The sequence below is a fragment of the Vicugna pacos genome, chromosome 10 (assembly GCF_048564905.1).
Source record: "Vicugna pacos chromosome 10, VicPac4, whole genome shotgun sequence".
NCBI lineage: Eukaryota > Metazoa > Chordata > Mammalia > Artiodactyla > Camelidae > Vicugna > Vicugna pacos.
In genome coordinates, this window is record NC_132996.1 from 63,254,402 (window position 1) to 63,269,533 (window position 15,132).

General features: G+C 54.4%; 2 protein-coding genes across 3 annotated transcripts in view; one reads left to right on the forward strand and one right to left on the reverse strand.

Annotated features, from left to right (window-relative positions):
• Positions 1-321: 321 nt before the first annotated feature.
• SSRP1 (structure specific recognition protein 1) lies at positions 322-9,565 on the reverse strand. 2 transcript variants are annotated; one of them, XM_072969966.1, is made up of 17 exons: positions 9,450-9,565; positions 8,837-8,972; positions 8,217-8,402; positions 7,369-7,474; positions 6,886-7,076; positions 6,551-6,781; positions 6,307-6,410; positions 6,094-6,222; positions 5,639-5,860; positions 4,832-4,904; positions 4,285-4,423; positions 4,124-4,169; positions 2,616-2,745; positions 2,028-2,198; positions 1,797-1,885; positions 1,103-1,289; positions 322-820 (listed from the first exon to the last, which is right to left on the reverse strand). In XM_072969966.1, exons 2-17 carry the CDS (start codon positions 8,888-8,890, stop codon positions 749-751), a joined length of 2,130 nt encoding a protein of 709 aa, XP_072826067.1. In that variant the 5' UTR covers positions 8,891-8,972; positions 9,450-9,565; the 3' UTR covers positions 322-748. The 2 variants fall into 2 exon arrangements, with proteins under 2 accessions (XP_072826067.1, XP_006214118.1); XM_006214056.4 differs by lacking the exon at positions 9,450-9,565 and having other exon boundaries at positions 8,837-9,003.
• Positions 9,566-9,676: 111 nt separating this feature from the next.
• P2RX3 (purinergic receptor P2X 3) overlaps positions 9,677-15,132 on the forward strand; it is a 30,109-nt gene continuing 24,653 nt past the window's right edge. Inside the window, exon 1 of the mRNA XM_006214057.3 lies at positions 9,677-11,602. Coding sequence (XP_006214119.1) covers positions 11,484-11,602 — 119 coding nt within the window. The 5' untranslated portion in view covers positions 9,677-11,483. The remainder of the gene's footprint in view (positions 11,603-15,132) is intronic.

Sequence of the window (15,132 nt, forward strand, 5' to 3'; positions counted from 1 at the left end):
TGGTCAATCTTGATTCCATTATCTAAAGCCTTGGAAGACCCTTGACTCATGGGTGAAGGATGGAGCCCAGAGCTGCCTCTCCCTCAGCCTGGCTAATGGACTGCAACTCCGAGACAGATCCTAACCAAATCAGCTCTCATTTCTAGACTCTCAGGTGGCCCATCCCGGCAGAAGAGAGAAAACCAATGCTTGTCCAGCTGGGAAGGGAACAGGGTGTACCTGGAGATTTGCTTCCCGGATAAAGGGTCAGAAGAGTACAGTGAACAAACACCGAGAGTAGGAGCAATACAACAGGGCTAGAGAGAAGGTGTAAGGACATGGTTTCCAAAGTCAGTTCCCTTTATTAAATGTTGATTTTCACAGACCAGAAATACAAAATAAAAGTAGAAATAGGCCCCAGTTAGGAGCTACAGGCCTGACCTCACATGACCCCTGCTTGCAGCAACTTGAACAGGACAAGCAGCAGCTATATTTCAAAGGTCAGGAAAGTAGGACAAGGATTTGGATCCTGCACTGCCCTGCCTCCCACCCAGTCTCTCCCCAAATTATAAGAGCCATCCTTGTGAAGCAGCAGAGTGAGACGCCTCCCCAGCTGCCCCGGTGAAGTGCATACTAGCAGGAAAGCCTGTTCAGGTGGCACGGAATCCAAGGACTACGTGTCATATGAGTAAAAACTGGTACCAAAGCACGGCTGGGGAGACTGGGGGTGTGACAGGACACGCACAAGGAGAGAGAATTTTCCTCCTCTCTACTCATCCGATCCTGACGCCGAATCTTCTGAGCTGGGGGGAGTACTGGCTAGTTCCTCTTCTTCAGAATCCTGAAAACCAAAGGTCTCTTAACAGGAAAGATGTGGAGTCAAGGTGGCCCCCTACACCAGCCCCTTTTCAGTGAAGGGCCCCCAATTCCCTGCCCCCTCCCTAACTTCCAGCACTAGCCTTCAGAACCACAGAATTCCACCTACCCACTCCCCCTCATTACTCTTACAGGCCAACCACAACCCTGTCCAGAAACACCTGCACCCCACCCCCCAACTCCCCCCACCATCAACTCAGTTGCCCCTCGCGCCTTCAGGCCCCATAGCCCCAGACTCCTGCCGCACCTCGCTCCGCCTCCTCTTCTTTTTGCTTTTGTTCTCTCCTGAAGAGCTCTCGTCACTGGACACAAACTCTTTGCTCTTGAAGCTCTCACTTAGCTGCCTTGACGAAGCCTTGGACGATGAGCCCCTGGAGGGCGTTGATTTCTTCTCCATCTTTACTTTTACTTTCTTCTTCTTCTTTGACTTGTCCCTGAATTAGCCAGAGGGAAAAGAGGCTGGGCCCTCAGGGTCCCCCATTATCAAGAACAAACCTCTCCTGGGTTTAACAGGGCCTTTCCCAGCCCCACTGCATGCCAACCATGTCAGTCCCATAAATGGCAGTGCGTCCTAAGTGACTGGAACAATCAGGGGGTCCAGCCTGAAGCAACCTCATATGCAAAACTTACTTAACATCTCTTACTTTATCTTTAAACATTCATGTAAACTATGCTCCATATTAATAATTTTTTTTTAATTTCCCCTATACCTTCAAATAAAATTGCCCCTTTTAGGATAAAGAACCATGCTTACCCAAGTGATTTCAGAAATTCTCTGCACATTACCCATACTCGGGCAGTTACCTACCCAGATCTGAGCGGCACTGCCCTACTTTGATCAGAAGCGTATCTATTATCTTTAACACCCCAGTTCTCAACTGGACCTGCAAAAATGTCTGCCAAAAGAGCAGTTACTGGGCCATTTTGTCCCCAACACTCACCTCTTAGAAGACTCCCCCCGGCCCCCCTCATATTCTTTCATGGCTTTTTCATACTCCCTCCTGGCATCCTCAGCCTTGCGATCCCACTCCTGTCACACACGCACAGAAAACAGAGAAGAATGAGACCCCTTCCCTGATGCAGGCAAAACTCCTCCAGAGAAGCTCCACCAAAGGCCCGCCCCGCCCCTCCACCAGCTGCAAGGTCCGCCACCCGTGTCTGCTGTGGCTCACCTCCTTCTTCTCTTTGGACATTCCCTTCCAGATCTCGCCCGCCTTCTTGGAAAGATCCGTGATACTGATGCCAGGATGGTCCGACTTGATCTTCTCCCGGCTGGCATTGAGCCACAGCATGTAGGCAGACATGGGCCTCTTGGGGGCATTGGGGTCTTTGCCCTTCTTCACCTACGTAAGAAAAAACCCACGTGCCTTCAGCCACGTATTTCCTACAGACACCCCCCACATTCTCCCAAAGGAATTATTTGGCTCCCCTGCTTAGGGGGACAAAATGGAGAAAAGACTAAAGGGCATCAAGCTAGACTGGGAGCGCCCCAAGGGCAGAGACCACGTCATCCTCCCCTCTGCACCCCGGTGCCAAGCTCACTAGGAGCCCCTTTCCTTGGGTTCCTGGGACAGAAGCAGCCGCTCCTAATTCAAATCTCCCAGAGGCTAATTATCTCGAGGACCATGGCACTCCTCAAGGCCATAATCACCGGCTACGCAAATCGGCCCAGGAGGACAAATCAGGTCCTACTGGTGGAGGACAGCAGAAGGTAAAGAGAAAGGCTTCCCCAGCACCCTCCCACTTAGAGGAGTCTGCACCTCCATGGGCTTCTTGCGACTCTTGCGATCCTTGGCCATCTTGGCCTTTTTGAGTTGCTTCCGTTTCTTCTCATCCCGGTCACTGTCACCCTCATTACTGGAGGAGCTAGCAGAGGCGTTGCTGTCAAACCTGTCAAGGAGAGCGGGGTTTAGACTCGGGGTGAGAGGTCAGCGCCCCAGTCTCAGGACTGGAGGAGAACAAGTCCAAAGATACCTGCCCAGACAAGAGAGAGGGAGGAGGACCCGAGCCTCCACCCCCGTCCCCACCCCTGCCTCCTCCCCTTCACTGAAGCGGCTTCACCACCCCTCTCCAGACCCAGCCATGGCCATGGGTTACTTGTTGAATCAATCAGGGGAAAGCACATGAACCCATGGCCTAACCCAGGTCCTACACCATCCCTGTGCTCTTGGGGACAAAACCACCTTGCCCAGAACATGCCCCAAATCCACTTCACCACTTCTTTCAAGCTACTCCTTTCAATCTACCCCATAGTCTTTTCTGATGAAGAGACAGTGAGTTTCTATGTAGAAGTGGGGAAAACCAACTTCAGTCCAACCTACGGCCTACCCATTTACCAACCAGCCCTACCCCGTGCCTGTGGAACTCCTCAGAAGAGGGAACTACCTTACACCTGAATGGCGCTCTAGTTTTCAAGGCATTTCCACGAGCATTTGTTCCCTGACCTCCATAAGCATGTGGCAGGCAGAACTAGTGGACGCCAGCAAACTTTTTTTTTCTTTTTGCTGCCTAATACTTATTCCCAATTCTTGTGGATTAAGAGAGTTCCAGTTTTCTGTTGGGAACCACCCTGCCCCCATTCAGGAGGGCCTCACTCCAACCACAGGTTCTAAGAGTGGGTACGTGGCTCAGTTCTGGCCCATCAGAGCACATCCTAGTAACTCAGATTCGGGAAGGCCTGCTGACTGCTGCTCTGAGAGAAGTGGCACTTCTGGGCATTAAAGCAGTCGGATTAAGCCTGCCCAAAGCATCTCCCGGTCACTTAGTGCTGCGTGGGACAAACCTATCTAGGAAAATCAGAAGGAATAAAAACAGCCTCCCCACAACTTTGGAGCACCTGAATCCAGGTGCTTGAAGCCAAGTCTATCACCGGACTCTCCAGCTGCATGAGCTAAATGAATTACAGGAGCTAAACGAGTCAGTCTGAGTCACATTTCTGACATCAGCAGTCAGTCTCGGTGGACACAGCACAGGGGTATAGTGCCACTTCACAGGTGAGGACACGAAGATCAGCTCCTGGCCCGAGGACCCCCAGTGGGTGAGCACTGGCCCTTATCCCACTCTCTCCACACTGTCGTTTTCTGGCTCCACAACACGCCTTGCACTTACAAAGCACCTGTACATAATGCCTCCACGTATCACTTCACTGGAGGTCACTTTCCCACCCTCAGGCAGTAGCTAACTAGCACACGGGAATGTCCAGAAATCTTCTGGTCCTTTAAGCGTATCGGCCACCACCTCACCCCCATGAGGTGGACCTAAAACTCACTCCTCTGCCACGTCTTCCTCCTCTTCACCTGGGTTGAATGATTCATCTGAAAAAGAGCACAGGATGCATCAGCTCTGCCCTCATCCAAACCCCACACAGCTGGCCCTGGCCCCAGGGGAGAGCGGACCCGCCCCCGCGCCGGGCACACCAGGCGAGCCCACCGGTCTCTTCTCCCGAGTCATCGCTGCTGTCGTTGGCATTCTCCTCCCGGATCTTGCCCTCCTCCTTCATCCGCTCCAAGTAGGCGTCGTGCTGGTCTTCGTCCGAGTCGGCGTACTCGTCGTAGCTCGGGTTCATGCCCTGGCCAGGAGCAGGCGGGAGTGAGGGCTGACCCACCCTGGCGCCTGCACACTCAAAAGCACTCCGCATGCCTGTGAGTAGGTCAGCAGCAGCGCCCAGGAGACCCTGGGGCTGGACTGTCCACACGCAGCCAACGTGCAGGGCCTGTGCCCCAGGATTCCTGCCGATGGGGTTAGTCCAAGCCCCGCCCTCTCCCAGCCCCACCGGGGCTCCTGGGGGGCTGCAGGGACTGCTCTAAGGTCATGCTGAGGAAACCTGCGCCAGGAGGGGGGAGGAGGGTCACACGCACCTCTTTTTTCTATAAGGGTAAGAAGAGAAGAGAAAGTGAAAAAGAAGCCAGAAAACCCCTGCCCCTTCCCCCAGAGAGAGAACAGGAGGGGGGCTCATCCTTTCCACACACACAGGTACCTCTTTCAATCCTCGGTTCTTGATGTTGAGTTTTTTTGCGTTGACAAAATCAAACAGCTTCCCGTACTCCTCCCTACGCGGGGAGACACACCCCGTTACCAGACAGGAAGGGCCAACGCAGGGGCGGACCGCGTGCTGACCTGACACTCGTGGGCGGGGACGGACTGCGGGGCCTGGACCTCTTGACCGTATCATCCAACCCAGGAGCTCAGAGACCCCCGGAGGACGGCAGTGAGGAAGAGCCAGACACAAGTCTTGAAAGAAACCTGCGCGGTCCAAGAGTTCTGGGGGAAAAAAGGCTGGGAGGGGTATGTACCTGTTTACCAAAGATGCACAGAGCACTGGGAGGATGCAGGGAGGGGATGTTCTCATCTTTTTACTGGTCTCTATTTCATACTTCTCAGAGTTGTTATGAGGATTAAGTGTGAAGATGTTTGTAAAACGTTTAGCCCACAGCGAGCACTCAATAAACATTAGCTGCTGTGTTCTCGGGAACAAAGCTCATTCCAGGAAAGAGGCAGATAGCATTTCCATCTCGGGGGGAGCGGAGGAGAAGGGCTAGCACTAAACACATATAGGTTTTGTAATACAGAGAAAGTACAGAAAGAAAGCACCGGAGAGGCTGCCAAAAGCTGAGCACGCCAAGGAGGAGGACCAAAGCCCAGGAAGAAAACGAAAAATTCTGCTCAAAGCCTGAGAAGTCAGGGAAGAGCCCAGGCCTGGAGAGGGCCCCAGGCCACGCCAGGCTTCCCGGTGGAGTCTGGTCAGGACCAGGATACCCTGGAAGTGACCGGCAGAGGCTCTCACCTCTCAATGCTACTGAAGGTATACTGAGTGCCCTGCTTGGTCTCAATTTCAAAGTCAAAGGAACGAGTGGTGGTGGTACCACGGGCAAAGTTGACGAAGGAGATCTCGTCGAAGCGGATGTGCACGGGCGGCTTGTGGACGTAGATGAAGCCCCGCTCCAACGGGTACAGCAGTCCTGAGCTGGCCTTGTAGGAGCAAGTGATGCACTGGGCCCCCGAGTGCCTGGTGGAAGGTGCAGGGAGCCCGGTCAGTGCCCGCCTCAGCAGCAGGGGATGCCTCAGAGCTGGAGGGCACAACCCTTGGTGGCCACACCTGTGTGCTCAGGCCCTCAAGTGAGTGAACCTCACCAAGCGGCTCGGATGGAGGCAGCTGACAGCATCAAGCTCCAACCCAGCCAGACCTCTCAGGGGCGGCCCACGCCTGGGCAGCCCAGGAGCCCAGGCCTGCACTCTCACCCCTGGAAGTTGCCCGGGACTGTTATCTTGCGGTTCACCAGTGCTTTCATGACCCGGCTGACCATCTCATAGAGCGAGCCTGACATGTTCTTGGTGAGCCGCCCCTCAAAGCGCTTCTCCACCTCCTCCCTGCAAACACAGAGATGCAGTCACGGGCCCTGCTGCCTTTTGACAGCACACCTTGCCTCCTGCGTGGACCAGGGACACACTCACTCATTCATGTTGAGAGTCAATGAGATGTCCTCATCCTTGGAGAAGAGGAGGATCAGGAAGTGGTAGCGGGTTTGGCCCTGCTTGATGGGGGGGTCCAGGCTGATCTGGGAAGGAAGAGCCGACCAAGTTCAGCACCAGTCAGTGCTTCCCAAGAACTGGCTGATTAACTAACCACTAGCGAGATCTGCCTACTAAAGACTCGGGCAAAGCCCAGGACAACACACCCCTAGCGGTTTCCGCTTACCACAAAGAACATTTGGCGCTGGTCCTTGTGGGGCAGCAAAAAGAGACGCAGCACAGTGGTGTAGGGGATCTTGTAGTCAAAGGTCTTGCCGTGTAGGTGCAGAAAGGTGGGGTAAATGCGAATGTCGTAACGGCCTCGGGGAGTCAGACACTGCAGCTCCCGGAAGATGCAGATGGCGTCTCCAGTGGCCTGGATCACGTCCGCCTTGGACAGCACGTTCTGGGCAAAAGCCTACAAAAGCACACACTGGTGATCGAGCGGCAGAGCTCCTGCTCCCGGGCCAGCCAGGGCCTGCGCAGCGCCATCTGCTCCCAAGGCGACAGGGAAGGCCTCACCTCCACGGGGTCCACACCGTCCTCCTGGGTGGGAGGCACGTAGAAGCGCACCTCCATGAGGGAGACCTCGGCGTCATCGTTCTGGTGGAACTCCAGCGTCACCTCGTTTTTGCCTGTGGTGCACTGGGACACGTTACTGAGAGGTATCTCGAAGACCGGCTGGTCGCCAATGTCAAAGGAAAGCAGCTGCCCTGTGGGGAAGAGGCGTATCAAGCCACGAGCTCCTTCCCCCGGCTCTGTATAAACAACGTCCCCGCCAGACAGCAGGTTCCCTAAGGACAGGGTGCTAGGGCTACTGTGTTCACACTGTACCCCAGGGACCAGGCACAGGGCCTGACACACCGCTGGTCCTCGATAAATACATGATGAATTACAAACTGACAGGAAATCAGACACAGGGGCAGGGAGAGAGCAAAACGAGTTAAAGGCTGAACCCTTCATCCTGCCTTCTCCCCCTGAACCCCAACCTTCTCCAGGACTCACCACCAAACTTCACTGTTCCCCAGTTCCATCCCTTCACACAGAGGTCCTTCTCCATCAGCTCAAGGCGATAGTGAGTTTTGAAGAAATCAGAGAGTTTCTCAAACTCCTGTGGGCAGAGGGGAGAGGACAAGCCCAGTAAACCCCCAGTGGCCGTAACACAAACTTGAACGCTCTGGGACTACCTGCTTCTGAGAAACTGCTCCAGCACACCTTTTATCAGAAATCCGTGCTGGGGGGAGGGGTGGGTACAGCACAGCAGTAGAGTGCATGCTCAGCACACACGAGGTCCCGGGTTCGATTCCCAATACCTCCATTAACAAAAAACTAAGAAAAAGAAATCCATGCTGACTTAAATAGCTCTAAGATCGTTTAAAAAGCCTTTGAAAAAGGTGGTTTCTGGGGACTGGTGCGCAGGCTGGGGGAGGAGCAGAGTAAGGGACTCACACTGCTGGTTAGGGCCCCACAATGTTTTCCTAACTTTGTACAGCTTTTGCTTCAATGAAAGTGGAAATGAAGATGAAGTCCCTAACTCAAGCAGTTCAAAATGGAAAAAACAAAACTAAAGCATCAAGGTAAGACCTTGAACCAGGATAAAGCTCATAAGCAGAAACCACCAAAAAAATCAAAACAGTAGAAAAACTTCTGGAGTCAAGGAACAAAGAAAGTCCCGAGACTCTGACGCCCAAAGCTGAACACTGATGGCTTAACGGCCTCAATGATCCTGCCCTAAGGAGCCTAAAGTAGCAGTTGCATGGTTATCAGAAGAAAGGGCTCCACTTCTCTCAAGAAAGTTGAAAATAACAAAGATGGCAAGACAAAAAGGGGGCTACAGCCACAGGACATCTCACCGACTCCCGGAAGCCGTCATACTTGTAGACGTGGCCATTCTTCGTGAGCAGTTTAAGTCCATGACCGAGAGCCACACGGCGCCAGATACCTTCTGTCAACTCCCCGGCCTGGATGTTGTCCACCTTGCCCGTCTTACTATTCTTGAAGATGATGCCCTGGCGGCTCAACCTCAGCCGACCATCGTTCTGTTGGAAAAAGGGGCCCGAATGCACAGGGTACACAGCACACAGAGCGGACCAGGTACAGTCCCACCCAACACCCATTCTGAGCAGGCCAGTTATCAACGCAAAAGAGGAGCCAAAGAGGAAGGGGTGAGGGCTAGCAAGGCGAGACAAGTAGCCAGGAGATGTAGATTCTAATCCGGGCTCTGGCATCCAGAACCCCTGCAGGTCTACGGTTTCGAGATTGAGGACTGAGCAGCAGCTGTGTCTCTTCAATTCCGACACCCTCTAATTCTTGTAGTCTCTCTCAGTATTGCTTCTTGTTGGGGCAACACAAGTACACATCACACTGACTCCTTTTCCAACGGAGTAACGTCATCATGAGCTCTTGACAGTGGGCAAAAAGTCTACTCCATCTCCCTCCCTCCACCGGTATTAGAAGCCCGAGCCCTTCTTACCATGGAGCCTTTCACCTCCTGATAGATGTCGTTGAACTCCAGTGTTTCTGCCATGCTGATCTGCCCCTGTTGGCCTCAACTGGGAGCTGGGCCCTGACTCCTGGATAGGTGTGCAGATACACGGCAGGCTGGGAATCTCAATTCAAGAGAGAGATACATAAGTATGAAAGACAACACTAACCCTAACTCTCATTCTGCCCACTGATGGAGCCAAGTGGCAACCCTTGCTGTGCGCGGGATGTCTCGGGATCTTCTCCGCCTGGGAACTGCACAGCTCCAGGGGCCAGGCCCAGCCCAAGCTGGACAACCGGGCCTGAAGGGGCGCTTACACCCCAAACAGGCATCCACTCTGTCCGCCCTCCCCGGGCGCCATAGCAACGAGCAGCGGAACCCCAGGGCCTGGGGAGCCCGCAACTCGCCCGCGCCCCAACCCAGCTCAGAGTGCAGGGTTCCCCTCCCAGCGCTCCCACCCAGAGACCCACAGTTCTCCCCTCCCCCCGAAAATGGATGCGCCCGCCGCCCGCGGATTCCAAAGCGGAATGGTCCACCCCGAGCGCCCCGCGGGGGAGCGGGGCCCGCGCCCTCCTGGGGCACGGGGACGGCGACCACCCACCTTCTCAAGCTGCAGCCTCGCGACGGCCCGGGTGCGGGCGGTGGGCGCGCTGGGGGATGCGGAGGTGGGGGTGGGGACGCGGGGGATGGGGGACGCTAGGGAGGCTTTTCCCGCGTGCGCGGCCCCGCGTCCCGCCACCGGAAGCCGGGCGCAGACCATAGAGAGGGCGAGCTGGCTAGAGAGACGCGAGCCGGGCCCGCCCTCGAGGCGGTCTCCTAGAGCGTCGGCGACGCTGGATGACCTGGGGAACACCCCGTTGCGCTGAAGTCGTACCCGCTTGACATCCGACCAGAAAGTGAGAGCGCCTTGGGCTATTTAGAAATTACAGACATTTCTTCAGTGGACGACTAGGTTTTAAAGAGAAATTGCGTAGTTGTATCTTATCAGACTTTCCAGAGATGCACGTATGTGACCCTCTCCTGTACAATGGTGGTTTCTGTGGGGTAGAAAGTCTGTGGGAAAAGAAGAAAAACGTTTCGCGTTGTGGAGGGAACGGACCCCTCCCTCTGGCTTCGAAGAGAATGCGGGTGTTGGTGTCACTGTGACTGTACTGCCCTCCCCTGTCACATGGGATTGGATCCTCTGTGAGATGAGTTCCCGCAACCCAAAAACGACCACATGGGTGACTGCGAGGTGTGAGCCGCCTGGAAGACGCTGGCCAGCGGCAGTATCAAGTTCAAGAGCAGGTGTCAGATTTACTGGAGCCGGAACTGATTGGAAATCACATCAGCTCGGGACTGCAGAAGCCAGGCCCCAGTTCCATAGTCCTAGGGTGCATCTTGCAAAATCAGAGGAGGCCAGACCTGGAAGAGACGTTTGAGTTTGTCTGCTCCACCTCCTTTTGCAGATGGGAAAACTGAGGCCCTAAGAGGAGTGGCCCAGGGTCTCAGTTGGTAACGAAGAACCCAAACCTACTTACCCCAGCCTGGTTTTCTACCATCATCATCACCATGACTCTCCATTCAGAACGACTAATTATATGGGTTGTGTATGAAGGCATTAAGACAGAATATTTAAACTCAAGATTTCTCTGACAGTCTGACCGGAAACAGTTGCACCAGCTTGCTAACTCCATCCTGAGATAAGAGAATACGAATGCACTGTGCTCCCTCGGCTCATGGCTTTAACCTCTGGCTCATGGCTAATTCCTGCACTATCTAGCATTCGTCTAGATTCAATAAATTTGTGCTGAGCTCCAACACAGGTATACGATTTGAGGAAAGCAGTAACCAAGATGAAATCAGCTCCAGCCTTCCAGAAGCATGTAACCTAACAAATGATTCAGATAAGTAAACTGAGAGTAAAACAAAACAGAACAAACAAAAACCCAATGTGATGACACTGTGCTACAGGTAGAGCTTCAGCCACTGCCAACATGAGTAGGAAATACCAACTATGTGACTCTTTACTCACACCTCCCAAGGGACCAAGAGAAATGTTCCAGAGACCCCTCCCCTTGATCCAGGCTATTGGTGGCAACTTGGGAAGGGAGGGGATGGCAGCAGAACTGAGCGGGTTTGGGAAGACACTCAGGAACGAAGGGGGTACTCAGCTCGGGCAGACTATTAGGTGGCTGAGGGAGGTGGGCTCTTGCAAGGGGCTTTAAGGAAAACATGATGCAGCTGGAGAGCTGGGACGTAAACGCAGCATAAGAGAACAGAACAGAAACCGTAGACAGAGTGCAGATAAAACATGAGTCCCAGAGGGCCCCAGCCAGCTGCATCCCAGGCAATCAGGAGCCTGGGATTGAAGACCCCACCCCTGCTGTGACATCACGGGGGAGTGGGGTGGAGACGAACAAAAAGGGGGTCCCCCACCCTGGCCTCGGACTCTTGGCAGCCCAGAGTGTCAGAAGCAGAGCGAGACTGAGCACTGGGCTAGGGTTGCCTGACTTAAAGGAACAGGCTCCCCGTTCCTTGAGCCCCTCTAAGCTGCCCCCTCCAGGCCTTGATCTCTGTCTCCCCATCCTGATGACCTCTCCCTGCTAAGGCCACCACTGGGTCTCTTCCGAGGGGCCCTGATCCTTCTCTCAACATGAATTGCATTTCTGACTTCTTCACCTACGAGACCACCAAGTCGGTGGTTGTGAAGAGCTGGACCATTGGGATCATCAACCGGGCAGTTCAGCTCCTCATCATCTCCTACTTTGTGGGGTGAGTCTGTGGCCCTTCAGGTCCTCGGTGCCCGGTGCCTGGTGTCCTGTCCTCCCTCCCCTCTGTATTGCTGTCCAGCTTCCTGAACGTCCCCTCTCCTGGGGGAAACCGTCTCTTCTGTGGGACCACATCCCAATGATTGGCCTCTGCTGCCGCCACTGGGGATCTGGTTCCCAGATGAATTATTTTCCCAGTAAATCCTCCAGAGTTGGATGGTGGCCTCAAGCCACACACCCCGAGGAGGGGAGTCCTTGCCCCCCAACCCTCCACCAGGAGAGGTCCCAGGTGACCATCCCTCCATCCCAGTTTTCATCTCCCTCCACCCCCAGCCAGAGAACAGATCACACACACACACATCTTCCCACTCCTCTCAGTCAAGTCTTTGAGAGCCAGGAAAGGAGAAGGGAAAGCACTGAAACAAGGGAGATGGTGATGGTTGATCAGGTGGATGGGGGAGGGGGAGGAGGGAATGGCCCCACCGTAGAGTGAGGAACTCCCCTCAGGCAGGGGAGATGGTGAGAGAGCATGGGAGGGGAGAAGCCCTTGCCCTTGGAGACCAGGACAAAGCCGGGGGGCGGGGTGCAGAAACAGGTGCAAATAAGACTCAAGGGAAGAGTTGCTGCAGAGAAAAGTGGCTTTTCTGTGCATGGTGTACGGACCCTCCTCAAGAATCCAGAGATGCTCCCCTTTGCCAGGAAGCATAAAATCCCCATGTCTACCTGACTTTGTACCCTATGACCCATCCTGGGAGTTGCTTAAGAGCCAGCGAGATCTGAGCACCGCCTCTTGGCCCCCACCTCTTAGAGGCATCCCCACCCCACCCCAAAACACACACAGGCATATATGCACAAAGGTCCATGGAGCAGACAATGGCCGGGGGGAAACACGGGTTCTGTCCCTCTTGTGGTCATTCGCACCAGGGAAGACCTGCAGAAATCTCACGGGTTTTCTTTCCTGGTGATCGAGTCTCTAGCCTCACGCTGCTCCTTGAAACAGCGGGTCTCGTGTGCGAAACTGAAAGCCACTGATGACTGTCATGCAGGAAACCTGTGTGCATGTGGGCTGGAGTTGTGGGAGCGGGCCTGCTGGCCTGCGAGGTCGGAGGAGCGTGTGAGGGTGTGCGTGGAAAGGTGGCATGATGTGGATTAAGGGTTTTTTTTTTTTTTTTTTTTTTTGCTATACGTGCTTGGTGAGAGCCAGTAGGCTTCATTTCTGCGGGTGTCAGAGGCAAGGCTGTACATCCGATGCTCCTGGTGGAGATATCAGAGAAGGAATGCAAGCTTTGGGGCAGGACTAATGGCTTTGACAGTCCCTTCCAATTCTGAGGTTGTGTGCGGTATGTTTGCAAGTGTTCCCTGTCTGCATCTCCAGTGCCTGGCTCCCAGTTGGTTCTTAAAGGCTCCGTGTTCACGTGGATGGTTGATGCCGTAGTTGTTTATAGCCACAGGATGTTATGTTGGTCCAGGTGAGGGCAAACGCTGCCTCCGCGTGTTCTGGCCTGGCCTGGCTCCCCGGGCTCCCGGCAGGAGACTGATGGAGGGCAGACAGGGCAGGCTCCGGGCCCAGCCCGCTCAGCGCCCCCCACCTGCCCTTGCCTCTCCCTCAGCCTGATCCAGCCTGACGCTCCATCCTCAGGGCTGGAGCCCAGCCTGCTGGGGCGGCCCGAGAGGCTCATCGGCGTCTTGATATCCGACCCCATCCATCTCCCCACCTGACAGCTCCCCACGGAGCAGCGCCTGGCAGTTACATCAGTGCACTCTTCAGCCCAGCCCCTGGCCAGAACCCCATCTCTTCATGCACACGAGCCCACGCACCATTAGGACTTCACGAACCCATTGTTATTAATGTAGCAGGAATGTAGATACAGCAGCGTCTGTTTGTGTCGGGCATTCTGCACGAAGGAGGGAACAGTGGGCAGAAGCAGGAAGGGTCCTCACTCTTACAGAGCTCACAGTGCCGGAGGAGGATATTAATCAAGTTATCTCCGCAACAAATGTAAAATTCCAGCTGTGTCTCAGGTTCGGAAGGAGGGGCCCACCGAGCCAGGAGGGTGGCTAGCACAGAGGTATTTGACCTGGTCTGGGAAGTAAGGGAAGGTTTCCTGGAGAAGTGACATTTAAACCCAGAGCCGAAGGGTGAGTTGGAGCAAGCCAGGTGAAAGAAGAGAAAAAAGGGGATTCAAGGCCAAGAAACCCAAGGAAAAGAGCCTGGTGGGTGGGGAGAAGAAACTGTCTTCATGGCTGAAGCAGAGGAAGCAAAGGTGGGGCTGGGGTGGGTGGGGGTGGGGTCACAGGCACAGACCCCTCAGAGGCTTTGCTTTTACAGAAGAGTAATGGATGGGAAGCTACTGATGAGTTTTAGCCTGTGTGTGTGTGTGTGTGAGGCAAGAGAGAGAGTTGGGAAGATCACTCCAGCTGATACACCGACAGATTGGAGTGGGCAGAAGTGGATGCAGGAAAACCTGATAAGCAGCAGTTCAGTCATATGAAGAGACATGACCGTGGCTTGGACTTAATAGTGTCTGAAAGGATTTTAGTGCTTTGATGTTAATGCTCAACTAATACTTTGAATCTCTTCCGTGGTGGCCCTGCTAGGTAGACCAAATTTACTTAGGACGTGTGATGTGAGCCAAATATTTCTCTTGATATACCCACAGCCACACACCACCTAATCGTCTACACACAACACACGCACGCACGCACGCACGCACGCACGCACACACCCCGCCATTTCAGCTGCTTGCCTGTGGTTGACACCACTTCATCACTGGTTTCCTTACCCACCCCAGGCGCCCACAGAAGCCAGAACTCACCTGGTGTTTCTCACGTCGTCTTTTCTGGGCCCAGGTGGTACTGTCCCGTCTCCTCTTGGGGGGTGGGGCTTCCTAAGAGCCAAACCCCTTCCTGGATCCTGTGGGCACCTGAGGAGGAGGAAGAAGAGGAAGATCCTTGGGACCTGAGTCCTCAGAAGCGCCAGCCAGTGCTTGGTCTGAGATTGGTTTCCGGGTCCTTCCTGGAGGAAGCCACCTTCCTGCAGACTAGCCATGGGGCACCCCAGCTTTGATGCTCCAGCCCAGGAAGGGCCTGTGGCGGTTGATGGCATCCGTGACCCACCCCAGCCCTGCTCTCTCCACCCTGTTCCTCCCCCTCCCAGGCCCAATCCACAGCCTCACTGGCTGCAGGGCCTCCCACGTTGGTGCTTAATACTCAGCCTCAGGTCAAACCTTACGTAAAGGCTGAGTGTATGAAGCAGTGCAAAGAGGGAGCTGCTCTGAGTTAAAGAGAAGGGCCTGGGAGGGGAAGGGTATAGCTCAGTAGTAGAGTGCATGCTTAGCATGCATGACGTCCAGGGTTCAACCCCCAGTACCTCCTCTAAAAAATAAATAAACCTAATTACCACCCCCCCCAAAAAGAAACCATAAATAAATAAATAAATAAATAAAGAGAGAAGGGCCTGGAATTCCACCTTCTTAGCCCCCACCCCATCCTCCTCCCTCACCACAGCCCAGTGATGGGGAGACTGGTTAAAAG

Coding starts and splice junctions, on each gene's coding strand:
- SSRP1 (XM_072969966.1), bottom strand. CDS start 8,890: ATGGCAGAAACACTGGAGTTCAACGACATCTATCAGGAGGTGAAAGGC. Junction 7,475..8,216: donor ATGACGGCTTCCGGGAGTCG/GTGAGATGTCCT, acceptor CTCTGCCCACAG/GAGTTTGAGAAACTCTCTGA. Junction 4,424..4,831: donor AGAACCGAGGATTGAAAGAG/GTACCTGTGTGT, acceptor GCTCCTGGCCAG/GGCATGAACCCGAGCTACGA.